Source organism: Dryobates pubescens, chromosome 24 (genome assembly GCF_014839835.1).
Source record: "Dryobates pubescens isolate bDryPub1 chromosome 24, bDryPub1.pri, whole genome shotgun sequence".
NCBI lineage: Eukaryota > Metazoa > Chordata > Aves > Piciformes > Picidae > Dryobates > Dryobates pubescens.
The window spans coordinates 15,322,932-15,347,666 of record NC_071635.1 but is presented as its reverse complement, the minus strand read 5'-3'; the positions used below and the strand labels follow the sequence as shown (position 1 = coordinate 15,347,666).

The following is a 24,735-nucleotide window of genomic DNA, read 5'->3' as shown; positions in this document are numbered from 1 at the left end:
CCATTAGCAGAACAGCTTGCTGTTCTGCAAGGATCACCAGCCCTTTGTTAAGAGGGGAAACCCGTACAGAAAAGATAAGAGACTTGATCAGGGATGTTAAGATGTAAGTCTACAACTCCCTGAAGGGAGGTTGTAGCCAGGAGGGTCTCTTCTCCCAGGCAACCAGCACCAGAACAAGAGGACACAGTCTCAAGCTGCACCAGGGGAAGTTTAGGCTTGGAGGTGAGGAAAAAGTTCTGCACAGAGAGAGCTGTTAGCCGTTGGAATGTGCTGCCCAGGGAGGTGGTGGAGTCACTGTCCCTGGAGGTGTTCAAGAGGGAATTGGATGTGGCACTTGATGCCATGGTCTAGTAGTCATGAGGTCTTGGGTGACAGGCTGGACTTGATGATCTTTGAGGTCTCTTCCAACCTTATTAATTCCATGATTCTATGATTCTAAGAAGCAGTCACTGTCAAGATTAGTGCCAGAACAGCTAGTGTGTGAGCTAGATTGTATGGACCTGCTCTGGCAGGGGTTTGGACTTGATGATCTCTTTGGCTCCTTTCCTAACCCCTGACATCCTGTGAACAGTTCCGAAATGGTGCTGGTGCTATTGATCTGTTGCTCTGAGAGTTCACAGCTCTTCTTCATCTTAAAGACAGCATACAGTGTCTTGATTGTAAAACTCTTACTAAAATGAAGGTCTTAGGGCTTTGGTTTAGGGGTAAAATCCTGACTTATCTAATACACTTCCTGAAATTTAGGCCAGATAAAGTAACTGCCCTGAGCTGCCAGTTCTGTGCACTGTGATATGCAGAGGAGACGAGAACAGGGCATATACCTATTAAATAAGATCCATCTCTGCCCTCTTCTTGAAAGCATTTCTTCATCAAAGTCTTCTGCCTGGGACATAAGGAAGAGTAAAAGCTCCAGGAGGGAAATATCCTTCCTCTTAGTCACAGTCAGGCACTGTTTAGAAAAAGAGTCAGACTCTCGTCATCATGACCTAGGGTTTAAAAATGCCTGAGAGGCATCTGCAGCAAATGTGAGCTTCCTCTGAAGGGTGAATGGCTGCCTTGGTGTTTTCTGTCAGCCTCTGAGGAGTTCCTCTGCACATGTGGATGGACATTGTTCCCCTTGGGCACGTGCAGTTAAACCTTACTGCCCTGCCAGTGCAAGTGCCTTTGTGTGAGGGGCAGTTCCAACCAGTGGAGTTTCACGAGGGGATGCAGTTAATATAGTGAACAGAGGGGTTAAAAAAGAAGTCTTGGTCTAAATTAAGACTGCAGCCTGCAAGAGGGACAGATGAATAAATAATCAACACTTATCAAAGCCATGGAGCTCTGAATTCCTAATACCAATTGACTTTTCCTACCTCATAGAGTGCAGTTCCATTTATAGACCCAAAGTAGCTATAAAGCAGATTGTTTTCAGGAGCTTAGTAAGACAAACAAAACTCACTTGTAGAGCAGGAATAGTGCAGCTGTGGCAGCAAACAAGTCCTTATTCACTCACTTTCCATACTAAAGCCCAAACATTAGCTGATGTGGAATTCTGTATTAATATGAGCCTTCCACTTCCAGTGCCCAGCTTTGCTTCCTGCTCTTGACTCCTGATTTTGTGGTGATTTAACCTAGATTCACTTCATGCTCTGGCTGTACACATCTGTTTCCTAACGCCCATTCTCTGCAACCATTTACTAGAGCAGCACCAGATGACAAAGAGTATGTGCTTGGCAAAGGGTGTAAGCTGGGGGAGGAAATGAAACAGCCTGAGCCTGATCCTTACTCACATGGAACAGCATTTGGTAGTTGTGAGGACTGGTAAATCAGTGCTTGTGAAAAAGAAATCAATCTATGCACATATAGAGGGGTGCCTGTGAAAAACAATTCCATGCACACATAAAGAGGTGACTTCCACTGAGTTGCTTCCAATGTGTGTGAATGTAACAAACAGTAGGACAAAACCTACTGCCCTGGCCAGCACACACCTAACAAGCTCCCTGTTTCATGGCTGCTTGAGCTGTGATTTATTCCTTAGATTGTATTTTATGCTGGGCAGATACTGCTTGAGGAGCAGAATTCCTTTTGTATTTCTCAGGCTGCAAAATGGAAATAGGCAACTTGTCTGTGGTACTGGCTTCAGCTAGTGAGTTGTTAATGCTGGGACACCTCTGCCCTGAGGATAGGCTGAGGGAGCTGGGGTTGTCCGTCCTAGAAAAGAGAAGACTCTAGGGGGACTTTTAGAGCTGCCTTCCAGTATCTGAAGGGGGCCTACAAGAAGGCTGGGGAGGGACTTCTAAGGATCTCAGGTAGTGATAGGACTAGGGGGAATGGAATGAAGCTGGAGGTGGGGAGATTCAGGCTGGAGGTGAGGAGGAAGTTCTTCCCCATGAGAGTGGTGAAGCCCTGGAATGGGTTGTCCAGGGAAGTGGTTGGGGCGCTGTCCCTGGAGGTGTTTAAGCCCAGCCTGGATGAGGCTCTGGCCAGCCTGCTCTAGTGTGGGGTGTCCCTGCCCATGGCAGGGGGGTTGGAACTAGATGATCCTTGTGGTCCCTTCCAACCCTGACTGATACTATGATACTAGTATGATATCTGGAAGGGAACCTACAGGAGAGTTGGAGAGGGATTTTCCATAAGGGTGTTTAGCAACAGGACAAGGGGCAATGGTTTCAAGCTGAAGGAGAGTAGGTTTAAACTGGGTCTTAGGAAGAAGTTCTCCAGTGTGAGGGTGGTGAAACTCTGGAACAGGCTGTCCTGGGAGGCTGTGGATGCCTGCTCTCTGGGGCTGTTCAATGAACAGGATGAGGCCTTGAGCAATTGAGTCTAGTTGAGAGGTGTCCCTGACCACGGTAAGGAGGTTGGGGTAGATGATCTCTGAGGTCCCTGCTAACCTGCTAACCATTCCATGATTAATACAATAAGGAGCTGTAGTTCAGGTAGGATACTGCCAAGTTACTCATCAGTATCAAACTCTGCACATCATCTTTTTCTCTAAAACCAAAGCAAGATTAATGTTAAAGCTCCTTTTATCTTTGCACCACTCTGCCAATATACAGAATGTATTTTAATTATCAGTGTTTCCTGCATCACAATTATTGCTATTGTGGACTGGAACACAATCAAGGAAGTTCAAGACCAATCAAAATAGCTTCCCCAGAAGCAAGCTGTTGTTGCCTTGTATATATGGGAGAAAAAAGAATGATGTTCAGAGGCAGCTTAGCTGTTGTTTTACCAGCAGAAGTATGCAAAAAAGCCCAGAGAGTGGTGGTGAATGGTGCCACAGCCAGCTGGCAGCCAGTCACTAGTGGTGTGCCCCAAGGATCAGTGCTGGGCCCCATGCTCTTTAACATCTTTTTTGATGATCTGGATGAGGGCATTGAGGCCATCAGCAGTAAATTTGCTGACGACACCAAGCTGGGGGCAGGAGCTGATCTGCTGGAGGGTAGAGAGGCTCTGCAGAGGGACCTCGACAGGCTGGACAGACGGGCAGAGTCCAAGGGCAGGAGACTGAACACATCCAAGTGCCAGGTTCTGCACATTGGCCACAGCAGCCCCAGGCAGTGCTACAGGCTGGGGTCAGAGGGGCTGAGAGCAGCCAGGCAGAGAGGGACCTGGGGATGCTGGTTGATGGTAGGCTGAACATGAGCCTGCAGTGTGCCCAGGCAGCCAGGAGGGCCAAGGGCATCCTGGCCTGCATCAGGAACAGTGTGGCCAGCAGGAACAGGGAGATCTTTCTGCCCCTGTACACTGCACTGGTTAGGCCACAACTCGAGTACTGTGTCCAGTTCTGGGCCCCTCAGTTTAGGAAGGAGGTTGACTTGCTGGAAGGTGTCCAGAGAAGGCAACAAAGTTGGTGAGGAATTTGGAACACAAGCCCTATGAGGAGAGACTGAGGGAGCTGCGGTTGCTTAGCCTGGAGAAGAGGAGGCTCATGGGAGACCTTACTGCTCTCTACCACTACCTGAAGGGAAGTTCTGGACAGGCAGAGTTTGGTCTCTTCTCCCAGGCAAGAAGCACCAGAACAAGAGGACACAGTCTCAAGCTGCACCAGGGGAGGTTTAGGCTGGAGGTTACGAAGAAATTCTACACAGAGAGATTGCACGTTGGAATGTGCTGCCTGGGGAGGTGGTGGAGTCACCATCACTGGGGGTGTTCAGGAGGAGACTTGATGGGGTGCTTGGTGCCATGGTTTAGTTGATTAGGTGGTGTTGGATGATGGGTTGGACTTGATGATCTTGAAGGTCTCTTCCAACCTGGTCTGGTCTATTCTATTCTATTCTATTCTATTCTATTCTATTCTATTCTATTCCATTCCATTCCATTCCATTCCATTCCATTCCATTCCATTCCAACCTGGTCCATTCCATTCCATTCCATTCCATTCCATTCCATTCCATTCCATTCCATTCCATTCCATTCCATTCCATTCCTCTTTCTCAGCCCTTTTAGCAGAGGCGTTAATATTTGAACTATCAAACTCTCAAAGCAAGTTTCCAATGTGTTTCTCAATCAAACTCAATTAGTTCTAAAAGTTACCAAAAATAAACCCTGTAACTCTGGTAAAAAATAAATGAATGTAAGACTTAAGGTCACAATCATGTTGAAACACAAAACAAACACGAGGCCAGACGAAAGGAAGAGGTCTGAACACTGAGTCAAGTCCCAATAAAGGTTTGTCTGGTAAAGGAAGGTGAAATAATGCTTTGCTAGAGCTTCTACATACCTTCATAAAACCTGTGAGGTTAATTAATTGGTCCAGTGGCTTCCTGGTATCATTTTAGTCAGAAATGTGATGCTGTGTTGTAACCAGGCAATCAGAAAGCAGGAAGCAAGTCACATCTATACTGCAGTCTGCCTGCTAAGAAGACCATACTGAGTGCTCCCAGCTGTGGGAAGGCTACAAGGGCAAGAGCAGTCTGTCAAAAGAGTAAAACATACTGTACCTGTCCACACTAAGGGCACAGAGATTAAGGACTGTGATCCCCACTGATGCCTTCTGTATAAAGGGAAGGAATTTGCAAAGAAACTGTCCAAATTCAGAATTTCCAAAGGGCCACTTCTGAGCAAGGAGCTAAAGAGAAGATATAAAAGAATCAGAATATGTAATCAGCAACTTAGCAAGTATGTAACAGTTGTCATTCTTTCTTGTCTTCCACACAGCCATTGTAACCTTCAATTCTCCATGCCTGAAGAAGATCCCTAGCGTGGGGTGGATCTGGAAAGTAACTGCGGCTAGAGAAGCACAGAGGGCAAGTTTAAACTGAGCTGTTGGCCTCCTGCTGTTACAGCAGTAACTTGCATCGTTAAAAAGCTTTCTTTTTACCGTGGTGCTTCAGCCACCAGCACAGGATGGCGATAATCTAACTCAAGGCGGTCGGGAATGGTCGCAATTAGCACGTCCCAGAACCAAGCAGTCCAAGCAGAGCTCACAGTTGATGGGGAAATCCCTCCAAGCCAAATTCACACGCTGCACGCAAGTGGGTCCTTGTTGTTGGAAAAGCAGGACTGCAACTCATGGCAACAGTCACTGCCAGGCTCTGATGTGCGTGGAACAGATGGTTGGTACAAACATCATTTTTTCCCTGTTATGCCTTCAAGGGCAAGCATCATGCATACATGGGGGCTGCACTGCAAGGCAACAGAAAAGCATCCATTTGGGGAGACAAGAGTGAGTGGCTGGGGTCGAGACCAATGTTTCCAAGGAGGTTTTTAGATCACACAGGCTCACAGGATGTTAGAGGTTGGAAGGGACCTCAAGAGATCATTGAGTCCAACCCCACTGCCAGAGCAGGACCATAGATTCCAGCACAGGTCACACAGGAATGCATCCAGCTGGGTCTTGAAAGTCTCCAGAGAAGGAGACTCCACAACCTCTCTGGGTAGCCTGTTCCAGTGCTCTGTGAGCCTCACAGGGAAGAAGTTCCTCCTCATGTTGAGGTGGAACCTCCTGTGCTGTAGTTTATATCCATTGGCCCTTGTCCTATGCCAGGATGCAAGAGAGCAGAGCCTGTCCCCTCCCTCTTGACACCCAGCCCTCAGATATTTATAAACACTTATGAAATCCTCTCTGTCTTCTCTTCTCCAGACAAACAGCTCCTCACCAGGCAGTGCTCCAGTCCCTTCAACATCCTTGTGGCCTTCTGTTGGACTCTCTCCAGCAGATCCCTGTCCCTCTTGAACTGGGGAGCCCACAACTGGATGCAATATTCCAGGTGAGGTCTCACCAGAGCAGAGTAGAGGGAGAGGAGAAGCTCCCTGGATCTGCTGGCCACACTCCTCTTAATGGACCCAAGAATCCCATTGGCCTTCTTGGCCTCAAGGGACTATAAAAGATCCTCTAGTTCCACCCCACTGCCATGGGCAGGGACACCTCCTGTTAGATCAGCTTGCTCAAGGCCCCATCCAGCCTGGCTTTGAACAAATTCCAGGCTTGGAGCCTGCACAGATTCTCTGGGCAACCTGTTGCAGTGCCTCATGGGGAAGAATCCTTCCTAATGTCCTAGGGCCATTCCATACTGCATGCAAAGATTAGTTGTGTTCTTTCTATCATAAACCCAAGCCATGAGTCTTACCTTTTTTTACACATTTACAGTTAAAACTAAAGGAAGCTTGTACTGATTGGCACATGATTAAATCACTAGCAACTGGAATAGTTGTTTTCAGAGTTTCCTTTCTTGCAGACAGGCTCACAGGATGTTAGGGGTTGGAAGGGACCTCTGGAGATCATTGAGCCCAACTTCCCTGCCAGAGCAGGACCATAGAATCTAGCACAGGGATGCATCCAGATGGGACTTGAAGGTCTCAAGAGAAGGAGACCTCTTCTGCTGGGCCATCTTCATACTTGGGCAGACTGCTCACAGTCAGTTCATGGTTTGAGAGTGGCCTTTGCAGCCACAAGGACTAAGTAAATTCAACAGGAGCTTAGGTTCTGCAGACCTTTCATCTAGTCAGAGTGGGTGGCTGCTGTCTGCAGGACCAGATACTCAAATTTTGGTTGTAGCTCAGGGCTGCAGTGTGCAAAGTAAACATTGTATTCCTATTTAAATCAGAGTTAAATTGAAACCTGCCAACAATGACTTTCTTGAACAATATAAATGTTAACTCTGAGGAGTTCAAAATGCACCTCTGCCTTTCTCTCAGGTAAGGCAGAACTCTTGCATGAGGCTTTTCATTTATGTCAGGGCTGCAGAAAAAAGTGCTGGGGAAAAGAAACAACAGAGGGATATAAGAAACACAGGTTCATAGATTCACAGGTTGCATTGGGTTGGAAGGGACCCTCCAAGGTCATCTTGTCCAACCTCCCTGCAGTGAACAGGGACACCTCCAACTAGAGCAGGCTGTTTGGGGCTATATCCAGTCTGATCTTGAGTATCTCCAGAGGCATGGCCTCAACCATCTCTGGGCAACTCATTCCAGCACCTCCCCACCCTCATGGTAAAGAACTTCCTCCTTATGTCCAACCTAAATCTACCCTGCTCCAGTTTCAAACCTTAGCCCCTTGTCCTGTTGCTACAAGCCCTCCTGAACAGTCCTCTCTCAGCCTTCCTGTAGGCCCCCTTCATATATTGAAAAGTAGTTGTAAGGTCTCCCTGGAGCCTTCTCTTCTCCAGGCTGAACAGCCCCAGTTCTTTCAGCCTGTCTTTGTAGGAGAGGTGCTCCACCCCTCTGATCATCTTTGTGGCCCTCCTCTGGACCCACTCCAGCAGGTCTATTTCTCTCTTGTGTTGGGTGTCCCATAGCTGGTAATTCTCCAGCTGGAACTGTGGAATTTCAGCTTCAGACTCTTGTCTGGCTTTGGGTAAAATCAGAATCATTTTCAGGCACCACTGGGTGAAGGTTAACTTGTAAATGACAGCATCAGGGAAAAGTGGCCCCTAGCAGGATTTTGTTCATCACCTGTGCCAATATACACCACACTTTAGAGGGCAACTGGAAGCTGGCCACCCATTCATTTATGTGCACCGACTGTGGCTGTAGCATGTACCCAGCAACAGAAACGAGCAAGCACTTTGTAGGGACTGTGACACCTTCTTCCTACAAGGCAAATGTTAGCTTCAAAAAGGTTCTCTAACTCATTACCCCTCACAGGGAAGCTTTATCCTAGTTCTGGCATGTACACATCTTCCCCACATCCCAGGAAGCTCTCCTTTTATAAGATTTAAAACATTTTACTCCTTTTGTTTCTTACACTCCTCTGCTAATTGAAACAACATCAGTACCCAATCATTAGCCATTCTTTTCAAGTTGATTTTGATCAGAATGACAGGGATCAGAATTAAGTAGGCAATCCCAAGCACCAATATAGGCTGGGCAGCAACTGCCTTGAGAGCAGCCCTGAAGGAAAGGACTTGGGGGTGCTGGTAGAGGAGAAGCTCAACAGGAGCCAGCAGCGAGCAGCTGCAGCCCAGGGAGCTAACCAGAGCCTGGGCTGCAGCAAGAGAAACACAGCCAGCAGGGCCAGGGAGGGGATTCTTCCCTCTACTCCACTCTGCTGAGACCACACCTGGAGCTGTGTGTCCAGTTCTGGAGCCTCTATTACAAGAAGGATCTGGAGGTGCTGGAAGGTGTCCAGGGAAGGGCCATGAGGATGGTCAGAGGGCTGGAGCTGCTCTGCTCTGAGGACAGACTGAGAGAGTTGGGGCTGTTCAGGCTGGAGAGGAGAAGGCTCCCAGGAGACCTTCTTGTGGCCTTCCAGTATCTGAAGGGGGCTTCAGGAAAGCTGGGGAGAGACTTTTTAGGGTGTCAGGGAGGGACTTTTTTGGGTGTCAGGGAGTGATGGGACTGGGGGGGATTGGATCCAAGCTAGAGGAGGGAGATTCAGATTGGATGTTAGGAAGAAGTTCTTCCCCATGAGGGTGGTGAGAGCCTGGCCCAGGTTGCCCAGGGAGCTGGTGGAAGCCTTATCCCTGGAGGTTTTTGCAGCCAGGCTGGAGGTAGCTGTGAGCAACCTGCTGTAGTGTGAGGTGTCCCTGCCCATGGCAGGGGGGTTGGGACTGGCTGATCCTTGAGGTCCCTTCCAACCCTGACAATTCCATGATTCCACTTGATCTTTAAGATTCATTTTGCCATCATTTCCATGGCTATCCTCCATTATCATGCCACATTTTTATTACTTCCCCTTGGAGCAGGTGCCAGCTTTTATTCCTGTAGACTTTTTGTTTGGTTGAGAAATCTGATCCTCTCTTTGGTTTTGCTAATTTTACATCAGAAGGAGTCCTTTGCCCTCTGTTCTGCAGAGGGAAGCAACACATTTCTATCTTTAATTGAATGAGTCCATATTTACTTAGGTAAATCTGAAGAACTGGGGCTACTGGCCCTGCTCTCCAAGTGCTTTGGCATGGTTTAATACACAGAGGGTGTCTTCTCTCGAGGCACAAGGACAGGAGGAATCTGGCTGGTTTTCCCCAGGTTGTTCTCCATGAGCTAGTCAAATGCATTGTGCTTTTGGAAGCCCTCTCCCCAAATCTCCCTGAGATTTCAAAGGAAGATGTGGGGCAATGGAAGTCAGCTTTTCCCTTTGTAGTGCCTATAGTATTTCATACAATGGTGCAGGTCCTGAGCAAGAAGAGTGTGGCCAACAGCATGTATTTTTTCACACTGAAATCAGAAACCAGGATTTGAAGATTCTTCTGTCTGTCTTAACCTCAGCAGAGTGACCAGACAGGCACAGCTTGAGCATCTCCCCTTCTCTGCTGCTTTTTATGGCCTCTCTGCCCTGCCACTGCAGCCTGAAGCAAACGAGACAGCAGTGCTGAGAACATTCCTTTGCAGTGATTTTTAAATGTCACTCCCTTGATTTTACTCTACTGCTGCTGCTATTTTCTAACCCTCATTAGTGTGCTAGCTGATGGCCAAAACATAAAGTCCCACTGTGCATCACAGCCAATTTATCTAGCATCTGAAAGGGAGAACATTACAACCCAGCCACCAGTATCCACCAGGCCCTGCTCATGTGCATCCCCAGTGTTTATCTAATCCTAGGCTGATACTGTCTGTTTACAGGCAGATGATGACCCTGGAGCTCTGCCCAAAATAGATGAACTGGCTTAGGTGCTGGATATGAACCAGCTCTGAACTGCTCTCTAAAAACTGCTTCAGATCAACAGCTATGTGTCAGGAGGTCCTCTCTCTGCCACATGACCCTGAGGATGAAAGCAAAGGTTTCATACCTACCCTTTCTTGCTTTGATCTCATCCCATTGCCCCAGGGCCTGCTTTTTTCCTGTGCCCACTTGGGACCACTGCTGTGTTGACACACAAGATCTGTTTCCCAGAAACTGAAATGTGTTTCATGCAGATAGTGCTTGCCACCCATCCAGGTTTCTCTCCTGACTTTCATGGCCTTCAAGTGTTCGGTGATACTGATGGAACAACTCTGGCACAACCCTGGCGGTCAGAGTTTCTACCTTGCCTTCAGCAGGACTGAGAGAAATACCTTCTTTATTCCATGGCTCCTGTTACACTTGTGCAGTAATGGAGGACAGGATCAAAGCAGCAGATTCCTGCTTCTATAGACAGTTTCTGCCTCTACCAGTAGACAGCATCTCCTAACTGTGGAGCAGAAGTTACAAACCCAGTGTATTCCAGGGTGACTTCCTTTTCTTGTGACACAGGCCAGGATGAAAGACAAGAGAAATTCCTCTGGTTCCTTCCTTCCTTCCTTCCTTCCTTCCTTCCTTCCTTCCTTCCCTTTCCTTTCCCTTTCTTTCTTTCTTCCTTTCTTTCTTCCTTTCTTCCTTCCTTCCTTCCTTCCTTCCTTCCTTCCTTCCTTCCTTCCTTCCTTCCTTCCTTTCTTCCTTCCTTTCTTTCTTTCTTCCTTTCTTTCTTCCTTTCTTCCTTCCTTCCTTGTTCCTTCCTTCCTTCCTTCCTTCCCTTTCCTTTCCCTTTCTTTCTTTCTTCCTTTCTTTCTTCCTTTCTTTCTTCCTTTCTTCCTTCCTTCCTTCCTTTCTTCCTTCCTTTCTTTCTTTCTTCCTTTCTTCCTTCCTTCCTTCCTTTCTTCCTTTATTTCTTCCTTTCTTTCTTCCTTCCTTCCTTTCTTCCTTCCTTTCTTTCTTTCTTCCTTTCTTCCTTCCTTCCTTCCTTTCTTCCTTTCTTCCTTCCTTTCTTCCTTCCTTTCTTCCTTTCTTCCTTCCTTCCTTTCTTTCTTTCTTTCTTTCTTTCTTTCTTTCTTTCTTTCTTTCTTTCTTTCTTTCTTTCTTTCTTTCTTTCTTCCTTTCCTTCTTTCCTTCTTCCTTTCCTTTCTTCCTTCCTTTCCTTTCCTTCCCTTCCTTCCTTCCTTCCTTCCTTCCTTCCTTCCTTCCTTCCTTCCTTCCTTCCTTCCTTCCTTCCTTCCTTTCTTCCTTTCTTTCTTTTAGTTTCCTCTAGGAGATGTTGAGCTGTCTCAGTAAAGCTCTGTTTGAACTGTGCTCCACAGATATGTCTGCCCCTGTCTGCTTCAAGGCATGGGCCAAGTATGGTACCTCGTGTTTTGGTGGGAACCCAGGTGAAATCTGACTGACACAGATGTGTCCAAAGTCTGTACCACTGAGCTACCTGCCTGCAGTGGCAGAAGATGCTGATTCTGACTGGAGTGTTCCTCCTGTCTCTGATCTGTAACTGCTTAGTTAGGAAGGGTGGATTGAGTCTCCTGCTTGTCTTGTGGTACTTCAGTTGTGGTATTTTGATTCAGTGACTCACTGGGAGCCTTCTGCCCCCATGAAACTTCACAGGACAAGAATTCACTGTGTGTTCTCAAAACCTTCTCATCTTCCTAGAACCCATACAGCCAAGAGAGAATTGCATTGCAGGACAATCCTCATCCATTTCTTGCTTGGGACCCCCCCACAGTGACTGTTGCACATCTCAAATAAAAAACTCAGCTGTTTTCCACCCCTTTGCTGGGAGAAAGGAGAGCTGCAAGGGTGAAGGGGAGAGAACACAGCCTCTCTGTAGGTATTTCTTCCCTTCCCACTGCTAGAGTGAAAAGCCTCTGCTTTGGAAAGGATGAGTAGACAAAGGCAAAGAGCAAGGCTAATTTGGGGCTAATAAGATCAGTACTGAGTATATCCTGGTGACATGATAGTGTGGGCTTCTGCTAACTTTGGCATCACTGGGGTTTTCTCTTTAGAGTTAGATGCAGAATACTGCCATGGCAGACAGGGCACACTGCATCCCTTCAGCTCTTCTTTGCAGGAAATACATTCCTACTTTTGCTACAACCAAGGACTCTCCTTTTTTTCCACTCAGAGTGGATAAAATACTGATTGTGGGTTTGTTTGTTTTTTTATGGAAGGAAGAAAGGTTATGTGAGGATGCATGAGAACCATCAAGGATAGTTTTTCCCCTGAATTGCCTGAGCACAGCTTTTGCTGCTAGTTTAGAATCATAGAATTGTCAGAGTTGGAAGGGACCTCAAGGATCAGCCAGTCCCAACTCCACTGCCATGGGCAGGGACACCTCACACCACAGCAGGTTGCTCACAGCCACATCCCGAGCCTGGCCTTAAAAACCTCCAGGGATGAGGCTTCCACCACCTCCCTGGGCAACCTGTGCCAGTGTCTCACCACCCTCATGGGGAAGAACTTCTTCTGAACACCCAATCTGAATCTCCCCACTTCTAGTTTTGTTCCATTCCCCTCAGTCCTATCACTCCCTGACACCCTAAAAAGTCCCTCCCCAGCTTTCTTGGAGCCCCCTTCAGATCCTGGAAGGCCACAAGAAGCTCTCCTCAGAGCCTTCTCTTCTCCATGGATCCCTGCTCTGAGGGACAGCACTCCACATGCCAGGCAGGAATGACTCAGTTTAGCAGTGCATAGGCTGCTGAATATAGGTACACACAGACTTCTACAGACCACACACAACAGAGGAGGGGAATAGTAATAAACATGTATCCAGATACTGGAAGGCCACAGTAAGGTCTCCTTGGAGCTTTCTCTTCTCCAAACAGAACGGTCCCAACTCTGTCTCCACAGGAGAGGAGCTCCAGCCCTCTGATCATCCTCGAGTCCCTTCTCTGGACATCTTCTGCTCATCTTTGATTAAAGCTGGAGGTAACAGAGGGTCTTAGGCCACATCAGAAATGCCTACAGTCTTTTTCTCCTGCTTAGGCAGGGGAAAATATGAGAACATAGATTATACTGCAAGGAATCCTGAAAGGTAAGAACACAAATGTCCTGGGTTTGAAGCAGAACATTCTGTCTCAGCTAAGTGGTTAAAAAAAGACAATCCTGAGTTTTACATACTTGTTAAAAACCTACTTAGGGCTGAAGTATGCCTAGCAACTCCAGACACCTCCCCTGGGGTATTTTTGCTGTTTACAAAGTAAGATTAGTTTCTTTTGTTGTTGTTGTTGTTGTTGTTGTTCTTGCTCTGTGGTGCTGGCTGACTTCCCATCCTTTTAGGTAGGCTGTTTCTCAAGCTCTTCTCCAGGGAAATGAGCTGCAAGGTGTGCTTATGTGAAAGGTGGTTTGCTGAAAAGGCTTTTTTCTCAATCCCTGGGCAAAATGTTACTTTTGTTACTCCTCCAGCTGTGTTGTCTTTTGTGCATTGGTAAACAGAGTGACAGGATTGCTAAGACACGACTGCAGGACTGGTAAACTCTAGATATGCACAATGCAAACAATTCCTTCTTATCTGTAGAGCTCAGCTGATTGGAAAATAAAGATAGCAAACATCCCCAAATAGTCTGTTAAGCCCAGAGCAGTGTCACAAATCCCCTGAGCAGAAAGGTTGGCAGAGGATGTGAAACTAAGGTGAGGGAGGAACTGCCTGTGCATTGAAGGGACATACATCCCACCCCCTCCCTACCCCCCAAGTTCATTAAAGGCATTACAGCCATTAACTAAAGGCAGACCAGAATTGAGCTAAGACCTAGAATAGAAACTCTCTTCTTTAAGCCCTACTTTGATATGCACATTAAATACTTTCTGCTAGGAAGCTGTAAATGAAGAAGGCAGATTCATGATGGACTTCCCTTTCCTGTTCTGTTTTGGGTAACTCTTGCCTTCAGGACTCAGCAAACATCATAACTACTGGGTTGAAAGGGACCTCTGGAGATCATTGAGTCCAAACCCCCTGCCAGAGCAGAACTATAGAATCCAGCACAGGTCACACACAGGAGTGCATCCAGATGGGTCTTGAAAGTCTCCAGAGAAGGAGACTCCACAACCTCTCTGGGCAGCCTGTTCCAGTGCTCTGTGAGCCTCACAGTGAAGAAGTTCCTCCTCATGTTGAGGTGGAACCTCCTGTGCTGTAGTTTATATCCATTGGCCCTTGTCCTATGCCAGGGTGCAACTGAGCAGAGCCTGTCCTCTCCCTCTTGACCCCCAGCCCTCAGATATTTATCTTATTTATTAAATCCCCTCTCAGTCTTCTCTTCTCCAGACTAACCACCCCCAGGGCTCTCAGCCTCTCCTCACCAGGCAATGCTCCAGTCCCTTCAGCATCCTTGTATCCTCCCTTGGACTCTCTCCAGCAGATCCCTCTCCCTCTTGAACTGGGGAGCCCACAACTAGATACAATATTCCAGGTGATGTCTCATCAGGGAAGAGCAGAGGGGCAGGAGAACCTCCCTGGATCTGCTGGCCACACTCCTCTTAATGCTCCCCAGGACCCCATTGACCTTCTTGGCCCCCAGGGCACATCGCTGTCCCATGCAGAACTTGTTCTCCACCAGCACTCCCAGCTCCTTCTCCACAGGGCTGCTGTCCAGCAGATCACCTCCCAACCTGTCCTGCTGCAGTTTATTCTTCCTTCCCAGATGCAGGACTCTGCACTTATCCTTGTTGAACCTCACTGGCTTCCTCTCTGCCCAATGATCTTAGTTCAGACTATTAAGGCTGGATTTATAACTGGCATCCTTCCTGTAAAACTCACTCTGTTACCATTTTTACTGTTGATTTGATACTACACATGGAAATGCTTGTGGTAATTAAGTGTAATGGGGCTTTAATGCCTCCAGAACATCTTCAAAGGAGGCTAGTGACTGTTACTCACCTCTCAATCCATTTAACAAATTGCTAAAGGGAATCCACTGTATAATTAACAGCAATTGGAGAGAGTAAGGGGGAATTTCTGAGCTCACTGTTCTGTGAAGAAAGGATATAAATGTCAGAGACCTGTGACCCTATCTGGAGCTGATGGAAATTACATAATTGCTTTTTTTTTCTTTGTTAATTGTCTTAATGCCTGACAAAATGAGGGACTCAAGCCTCCTGGGAACTTTCAGTTTCAATTGCTGTGATCTTATTCTTCCCCAGGAGGCTCTGGAACAGGTTGCCCAGGGAAGCTGTGGAGGCTGCAAGCCTGGAAGTGTTCAAGGCCAGGCTGGATAGAGCCTTGAGCAAGCAAGTAGGAGGCATCCCTGCCCATGGCAGTGGGGGTGGAACTGGATGGTCTTTAAGACCCCTTCTAACCCAAACTATTGTATGACTTCATCTTCTTTCTAGCTGCTTCTTTCTAAGGATTTGTAAAATGGATGTGAATAGCAGTGGCATTACATACTTCTCTTTTGGCAGTGGTTTCAAAGCAGTTAAGGTTACCTCCTGATTCAGGAAAGTGCTAACACCTCTTTCTGATAGGTCACTGCAATACCACAGTATTACACATCCTGTTCTATATGATGTGGCCCTCTTAATACTGCATGATTGGCTATTTTAATATGCAGATGAATGCTGCTTTACTGTGGTTCTGGCTGCTCTGTCCTCCTAAGCATGAAGAGCTGACCTAAAAGGTGTTGTTTGATGACCTTAGTTTACACAGGATGCTAATGCATTGTTTTACACAGGATGCTTTGGTTGGTTTGACATGAGGCTGGCTCTGAAGCTAAAAGAACAATTAAAGTATAGCTCAGAAGCAAGGGTATAAACTAAGTTAAAATGAAGATGCAGAGTTCAGAATCAAGCCTATAAAATAGGTGAAAAATAAAAGGTATTCTGGAACCAAGGACAGAAAATACTTTAAAGTTCAAGTATAGGTCAGAATCAAGAGAAGGCTCTGAGGAGACCTTCTTCTGGCCTTCCAATATGTTAAGGGGGCTGCAAGAAAGCTGGGGAGGGATTTTTGAGGGTGTCAGGGAGTGATAGGACTGGGGGGAATGGAGCAAAACTAGAAATGGGTAGATTCAGATTGGATGTTAGGAAGAAGTTGTTGCCCATGAGGGTGGTCAGACACTGGAAAAGGTTGCACAGGGAGGTGGTGGAAACCTCATCCCTGGAGGTTTGTGCAGCCAGGCTGGATGTGGCTGTGAGCAACCTGCTGTAGTGTGAGGTGTTCCTGCCCATGGCAGGGGGTTTGGAGCTAGATGATCCTTGAGGTCCCTTCCAACCCTGACAATTCTATGATTCTAAGTACACCAACCAGTTTAAAATGAAAATATAGGTTGGAACCAAGGGTATAAAATACTTTTAAGTTGAAACTTTAAACCCAAAATAAAACCACTTCAATTTGTAGCCCTTCCAACCTCCTGTGATTCTGTGACACTGTAATGTTTAATCACATGCATTATTATTAGCAGCCTTTATCCTCATTTCAAATTCATCTTATAGTAAAGCCAGATAAAACTGAAAGGCTTACTGAGATTCATACTCCTGGCAGCTGACACCAGGTACTGCCTTTTAGCTTGATAACAGCCCTCTGCACAAATGTAAACCATGCACATTTACATGTTTATGATCCATGAATGAAGTTAAGGTTTTCTGACCTTGCCCTATCACTAGCTGTGTTACAATGCAGGTCAGCAGTTCTGATGTCAGTAGTTATAGAGAGATAAAAGACAATGTTAAGAAGAAGTTCTTTACAGAGAGAGAGATTGGCCATTGGCATGGGCTGCCCAGGGCGGTGGTGGGGTCACCATCACTGGAGGTGTTTAAAAGGAGACTGGATGGGGCACTTGGTGCCATGGTTTAGTTGATTAGATGGTGTTGGGTGATAGGTTGGACATAGAATAGAATAGAATAGGATAGGATAGACTAGACTAGACTGGAATAGAATAGAATAGAATAGAGTAGAGTAGAATAGAATAGAATAGAATAGAATAGAATAGAATAGAATAGAATAGAATAGAATAGAATAGAATAGAATAGAATAGACCAGGTTGGAAGAGACCTTTGAGATCATTGAGTCCAACCTATCACCCAACACCATCTAATCAACTAAACTTGATGATCTCTAAAGTTTTTCCCAACCTGGTGAATTCTGTATTCTGTCATTGGCTGTCTCTTGAAGTTTAAAACCCAGTTTGAAACCACAAGACTCTAACTGTGATCAAACCATGCATTAAAATACCTTGTTTACAGCACAGGTAAATCAGAGTTAAATCTCCAGAATCTTTATGGGCCCAAATTGTGAGGAATGTTTGTCTTGTTTTGTTTAGTTTTGTATTAGAATAGAATAGAATAGAATAGAATAGAATAGAATAGAATAGACCACATTGGAAAAGAACTTTGAGATCATCATGTCCAATGCATCATCCAGCACCATCTAATCAACTAACCCATGGCACCAAGCACCCCATCAAGTCTCCTCCTAAACACCCCCAGTGATGGTGACTCCACCACCTCCCTGGGAAGCACATTCCAATGGCAAATCACTCTCTCTATGAAGAACTTCTTCCTAACATCCAGTCTAAAGCTCCCCTGGTGCAGCTTGAGACTGTGGCCTCTTGTTCTGGGGCTGGTGTCCAGTTCTGGGCCCCTCAGTTTAAGAAGGACATTGAGACACTTGAACGTGTCCAGAGAAGGCCAATGAGGCTGGGGAGAAGCCTTGAGCACAGCCCTGTGAGGAGAGGCTGAGGGAGCTGGGGTTGCTTAGCCTGGAGAAGAGAAGGCTCAGGGGAGACCTTGTTGCTCTCTACAACTCCCTGAAGGGAGGTTGTAGCCAGGTGGGGGTTGGTCTCTTCTCCCAGGCAACCAGCACCAGAACAGGAGGACACAGTCTCAAGCTGCACCAGGGGAGGTTTAGGCTGGAGGTGAGGAGAAAGTTCTTCACTGTGAGAGAGTTGTTAGCCATTGGAATGAGCTGCCCAGGGAGGTGGTAGAGTCCCCATCCCTGGAGGTGTTGAAGAGGGGATTGGACATGGCCCTTGGTGCCATGGTTTAGTCATGAGGTCTGTGGTGACAGGCTGGACTTGATGATCTTTGAGGTCTCTTCCAACCTTATTGATTCTGTGTTTTTGTGGTTATATTACTCAGTGATTAATTTACTAACAGAAACACCTGAAGGTTTTACTGAGAAAAGAAAGGGGGAAAGTCTAACATCCTGCCAGTTATGTACCCCTTTGTGATCCCCAAAGTTACAATTAGTAGCTTAGAAAAGCCTTTGACAATTTTCTCAGCTAAGTAAGTTAACATCAGTGCCATATATTAGAAAAGGGACTCTCTTCATTCATGCCTTGGGGTCATGCATGCTACATCAGTAAACCTGTTACACCAGAAGCAAGCAGTGCTTTCTGGCTCTGTTCAGTTAAAATGGACACTAAAAACTGAGGCAGGAGAACTCTGTATCATGTTAAAGAATTGCTGAGGATCCTTTTTTGTGCTTTGACAAGTTCAGATGGAATTTAGTATTTCAGATATATTGCAGTCAATCTGCCAAGCTTCACCATACCTGTACTTGGACCATCTGTCACCATACCACAGGGGCTTAATTCACTTTGCCTGCTTAATAGCAGCACAAATGTCACAGTCATGGATGACTTGTGTGATAGCATCCATGGAAATGTCTATGGATCTGTCACGAGCTCATTGGTAGGTTGCATCTCTGGTATAACTGATTTCACCAACTCTGGAATCATGGTGAGAATCTGCTATTAACAAATGCTTGAAAGAGTCCACTGCAGAGCCACAAAGATGATTAGGGCAGTGGAACATCTTCCTTAGGAGGACAGACTGAGGGAGCTGAGGGCTCTTTAGCTGGGAGAGGAGGAGCCTGAGGGGTGACCTCATTCCTGTTGATAAAGATGTGCAGGGTGAGTGCCAAGAGGATGGAGCCAGGTTCTGCTGGGTGATGCCCAATGCCAGCACAAGGGGCAGTGGTGGAAGCTGAGGCCTAGGAAGTTCCATGGAAACAGGAGGAAGACTTTTTTTCCTTGTGAGGGTGAGAGAGCACTGGCACAGGCTGCCCAGAGTGACTGTGAAATCTCCCTCCCTGCAGATATTCAAGACCTGCCTGGATGTGATCTGCTCTAGGTGACCCTGCTCTGGACTGGATGAGCTTTTGAGGTCCCTTCCAGCCCCTAACATTCTGTGATTCTGTGAAATACTGAATGAAAAGCTGAATGCTCAACTCCACTGACATAAAGTCCTAACCTGGAAGCCTGTAGTGAAAACCCTTGCAGAAAGTATGTTCTGTAAAACCTTCAAGTGAGGATGGGATATTCCAAAAAGAGCAACTAGTCCAATGCTGTTCTGCTCCCATCAAGGAGCAGAAGAGCTTATAGCCAGGCTTCCCTCGTGAATTCTTTGGCTGGCTGTAATGGCTACCATAACTGAAGAGTTCTGTGAGATGCCCAAGGCCATGCTTTGGTTAAGACCTAGGAACATCATAATCTTGGAAAGGAGTCCTATGGAGGTGAGACCTGAGAGCAAGGGCTTTGTTGCACAGTACAAAAGAGTAGTTTGTTTGCTTGGTTAGTTTTTGTCTTAAATGGAGTGCTCAAAGACCAAGGAGTAACTCACCTCTGGTGAGACCCCATTTGGAGTACTGCATCCAGTTCTGGAGCCCCTATTAAAGGAAGGATCTGGAGGTGCTGGAAGGTGTCCAGAGAACGGCCATGAGGATGAGCAGAGGGCTGGAGCTGCTCTGCTATGAGAACAGACTGAGAGAATTGGGGCTGTTCAGTCTGGAGAGGAGAAGGCTCCCAGGAGACCTTCTTGTGGCCTTCCAGGATCTGAAGGAGGCTCCAAGAAAGCTGGGGAGGGACTTTTGAGGGTGTCAGGGAGTGATAGGACTGGGGGGAATGGAGCAAAACTAGAAGTGGGGAGATTCAGATTGGATATTAGAAGAATTTTTTCACCATGAGGGTGGTGAGAGACTGGCACAGGTTGCCCAGGGAGGGGGTGGAAGCCTCATGCCTGGAGGTTTTTAAGGCCAGGCTGGAGGTGGCTGTGAGCAACCTGCTGTGGTGTGAGGTGTCCCTGCCCATGGCAGGGGCCATGGAACTGGCTGATCCTGGAGGTCCCTTCCAACCCTGACAATTCTCTGACTCTATAACCACAGAGAGCAGACAGCAAGGAAACTGCAATCAGAATGGGTGGTTGTTGCATCCTACCTTGTAGACCATGATAGGAATATCAATGACAATGTAGATGAGGTCTCCTAGGGCCAGGCTGGCGATCAGCGCGTTGGGGCCGTTCCTCATGCACTTGTTCTGGTAAATGATCCTCAGCAGAGTTGCATTCCCAACCATCCCCACGATGAAAATAGCACAGGACACCACCGTGTTAATGTATTTGAAGGTCTCTGCAATCTTAGTCTGCTGGGAGCACCTGACAGTTTGGTTGGACACCAAGGGCTGCCTGGTGGTGAGGAGTATGCTGGATTCCATCCCTGAGAAAGTGGGCAGGTGGGTCCCCAAGTCGCTCCGATTGGCAGCGTGTCTGTCCGAGCTGTCACTGAGGACAAATCCTGGAAGCAGCAGCAGCAAGGAAACTCTTAAACACGAGGCTTCCATCCTGAAGTCCCCAAAGACCAAATCCTCTGAGATGGGGGGGTAGGGTGGGGGTGGGTTTCAGTATCTCAGTGAGATGCTTCTCACTTCTTCACCTGCAGAGAAAAGCAATAAACAAAATGAAGAAAGAAATCAATACAACAGGCAGACTGGCAGCAGGTAAGGGATGAGCTGTGGATGTGATCTAACTGGACTTGTGCAAGGCCTTTGACACAGTCCCCCCACAACATCCTGCTCACCAAGTTGTAGACTTGTGGATTTGCTGGGTGGAGTGTTCAGTGGATAAGGAATTGGCTGGATGGTTGCATCCAGAGGGTGGTGCTCCATGGCTTGAAGTCCAGATAGAGGGCAGTGGCAGTGGTGTCCCTCAGGGGTCCACACTGGGGGCTGTGCTGTTCAGTATTTTAATCAGTGCTATAGATAGTGGGATATAGGCACCACCAGCAAGTGTGCAGATGGCACCAAGCTGAGTGGTGCTGCCCATATGCCAGAGGCACAGGATGGCATCCAGAGGGGCCTGAACAAGCTGGAGAGGTGGCAACAGGGGAACCTCATGAGGTTCAATGAGAGCAAGTGCAGGGTTGTGCACCTGGGCTGGAACAATCCTCACAATCAATACAGACTGGGGGAGAAGGTGATGGAAAGCAGCCCTGTGGAAATGGACTTGGGGGTGATGATGGGGGAGAAGCTGGACAGGAGCAGGCAGTGTGAGCTTGCAGCACAGAAGGCAAATCACATCCTGGGCTGCATCAAAGGATGAGTTGCCAGCAGATTCAGAGAGATGATTCTGCCACTTTGCTCTGGTGAGACCTCACTTGGAGTACTGCATGCAGGTCTGGAGCCCTCAATATAGGAAGAACATGGAAGAAGTTGCCCAGGGAGGTGGTTGAGGCCCCATCCCTGGTGAGGCTCAACAGGGCTCTGGGCAGCCTGATCTAGTTGAGGATGTCCCTGCTGACTGTGGGGAGGTCAGACTGGATGAGCTTTGGAGGTCCCTTCTGGCCTGGACCATTCTATGATTCTATAACACACCCTGTTTCTCACTTAGGAAAGGAGTTTGAGTGTGCAGCCTCTGCACACATATGGATAAACACCTCCATCATCACTGTGCTCCTCTGAAACACATATGGATAAACACCTCCATCATCACTGTGCTCCTCTGAAACACATATGGATAAACACCTCCATCATCACTGTGCTCCTCTGAAATCTGGATTAGCCACAGTAACTGCCTGACAAAATTCAGTCACCAAAAATTCCCTCAGTAACTGACAGCTTATCCAAGTGGGGTCCCACAGACCCCTGTGAGTTTGAGACAGAAGTTGTATATGAATGGAAACAATATGCTGGATGAAGTTCCGTGCTAAAGTAGTCTTGCAGGAGAAGGGGTTGGTCTCTTCTCCCAGGCAAGCAGCACCAGAACAAGAGGACACAGTCTCAAGCTGCACCAGGGGAGGTTTAGGCTGGATGTCAGGAAGAAGTTCTTCATGGAAGGAGTTATTTGCCATTGGAATGTTCTGCCCAGGGAGGTGGTGGAGTCACCATCACTGGAGGTGTTTAGGAAGAGACTGGATGGAGTGCTTGGTGCCATGGCTTAGTTGATTAGTGTTGGTTGATAGGCTGGACTTGATGATCTCAAAGGTCTTTTCCAACCTGGTCTATCCTATCCTATCCTATCCTATCCTATCCTATCCTATCCTATCCTATCCTATCCTATCCTATCCTATCCTATTCTATTCTATTCTATTCTATTCTATTCTGTTCCATTCCATTCCATTCCATTCCATTCTAAATGAAATACCAAAGTGTGTGTGCCAAGCAAAGAAGAGCCTTTGGAGTCTCCTGAATGGTATTTCAGCCCAACGAAAAAGCTATTTAGCTATTTCTTCTTATTATTTGAACATGTGAGGTAACAACACTGCACTAATAATTAAAGGTTAATTGAACATTTGTTAATTTCCTGAGTATTTGTGAGGTATTGCAACAATCAGGCATCGCATCACTTTGCTCTGACCTTAGAACTACCTGGATTTCAAATGAAGACTGAAAGTACATGTGACATGACAAAGTCCCTAAATATTAGGAGGAAGACTTTTGTAGTCTCAGGGTAGACCTCTGGCCAGGAAAGTCCCTTCAAACTTTATGTTGCGATTCCTGAATGCCATTGAAATGCATCTTGAGTACTTTGCCATGGTGAAGAGAATTATGGAGATTTAAGCTCTTTAAAGGCAGGACATGGACCTGATGGAGAGGGTGCAGAGGAGGGCCACAAAAATGATCAGGGGGTTGGAGCAGCTGTGTTACAAGGACAGGCTGAGGGAGCTGAGGTGTTCAGCCTGCAGAAGAGAAGGCTCCAGGGAGACCCAATAGCAACTTTTCAGTACCTGAAGGGGGCTACAAGAAGGCTGTAGAGAGGCTGTTTGCAAAGGCCTGCAGGGACAGGACCAGGGGCAATGGCTTCAAACTAGAGAAGAGCAGATTTAGATTGGATATCAGGAAGAAGTTCTTTACTATGAGGGTGGTGGAACACTGGAACAGGTTGCCCAGGGAGGTGGTTGAGGCCCCATCCCTGGAGATATTGAAGGTGGGGCTCAACAGGGCTCTGAGCAACCTGATCTAGATGAGGCTGTCCCTGCTGACTGCAGGGAGGTTGGGCTGGATGACCTTTGGAGGTCCCTTCCAGCCTGGACCATTCTATGATTCTAAAAGAGAGGGAAAAATAAATCCTTGCTTTAGTGTTCTAAGCAGCAGCTCATGACTTTTCCAGATAGGAAAGGAAGCATCATACAGCATTCTGTCCCAGTAAGTACATATGGAGCCACCAGAGCTGGCTCCCTGCCACGGTGGGTATAGATACTACACCTCCAGTGAAGCCAAGAGGCCTCAGTTTAATGTAAGATACAGATTGGTTCCACACAGCTCCTATTTGCAAAGCAAGACAAAGCACTGGCAAAAGAGGAGTAGAAAGTAAAGTATTTATAACTTTCTGATTTCTAGGGACTCACAGGAAGGGTTTGTGAGGATCCTTTTAAAGAAATGAATCTTAATTTCCTTCCCTTGGGGGCTATGAAGTCCAACTTTACAGCAAGAACTTTACCAGAGGAAGAATGTCAGAGACAATTTACTGATACTACTTCTGGAGGCAGCCGCAGGATAAATGTTTATTACTATTCCACTCCTCTGTGGTGTGTGGTCTGTAGAAGTCTGTCTGTACCTGTGTTCAGCAGCCAATGCAATGCTAAACTGAGTCATTCCTGCCTGGCATGGGAAGTGCTGTCCCTCAGAGCAGGGATCCATGGAGAAGAGAAGGCTCTGAGGAGAGCTTCTTGTGGCATTCCAGTATCTGCAGGGGGCTACAAGAAAGCTGGGGAGGGACTTCTTAGGGTGTCAGGGAGGGATAGGACTGGGGGGAATGGAGCAAAACTAGAAGTGGGGAGATTCAGATCAGATGTTAGGAAGAAGTTGTTCCCCATGAGAGTGGTGAGACACTAGAACAGGTTGCCCAGGGAGGTGGTGGAAGTCACATCCCTGGAGGTTTTTCAGGCCACGCTGGATGTGGCTGTGAGCAACCTGCTGTGGTGTGAGGTGTCCCTGGCCATGTCAGGGGGGTTGTAACTAGATGATCTTTGAGGTCCCTTCCAACCCTGACAATTCTGTGATATTCACAGCCTTTTATATTGGTGTGTTTGATGAGGATTTGACCAACTCTGCTAATCCTGTGTCATGCAACTTTAACACACTACTTAGAATCACAGGATTGTTACAGGTTGGAAGGGACCTCAAGGATCATCCAGTTCCAACCCCCCTGCCATCGGCAGGGACACCTCACACTAGATCAGGTTGCTCACAGCCACATCCAGCCCAGCCTTAATAACTCCTTCTTTAGTAAACCTTGGTTAGTGGTAGGGCAGTTAGCAAACAGTTTGCATGATGGAAGTGCTTTCACTTGAGGTTTCTAAATCTTACCAGAAGCAGCAGAGCTCTTTGACTGTTTTGCTCTTTTCAGGCCAGTTTTCATGCTTTTATTACTGACTGTGGCTGTGGTTCCCCCATTTACGAATGGGAAAACTGCACCAGCAACCATTTAAAGGACTTTCCCAAGCTCATACT

The 24,735-nt window shown here is 47.0% G+C and overlaps 1 protein-coding gene across 1 annotated transcript in view; it reads right to left on the bottom strand.

Moving 5' to 3' along the window:
• The window catches only part of EDNRA (endothelin receptor type A), a 46,129-nt gene extending 25,420 nt beyond the window's left edge, over positions 1–20,709 (bottom strand). Inside the window, exons 1-2 of the mRNA XM_009896745.2 lie at positions 20,227–20,709; positions 4,926–5,053 (exon numbers count right to left, since the gene is read on the bottom strand). Of these exons, the coding sequence (XP_009895047.1) occupies positions 4,926–5,053; positions 20,227–20,628 (530 nt within the window). The 5' untranslated portion in view covers positions 20,629–20,709. The remainder of the gene's footprint in view (positions 1–4,925; positions 5,054–20,226) is intronic.
• Positions 20,710–24,735: the final 4,026 nt, after the last annotated feature.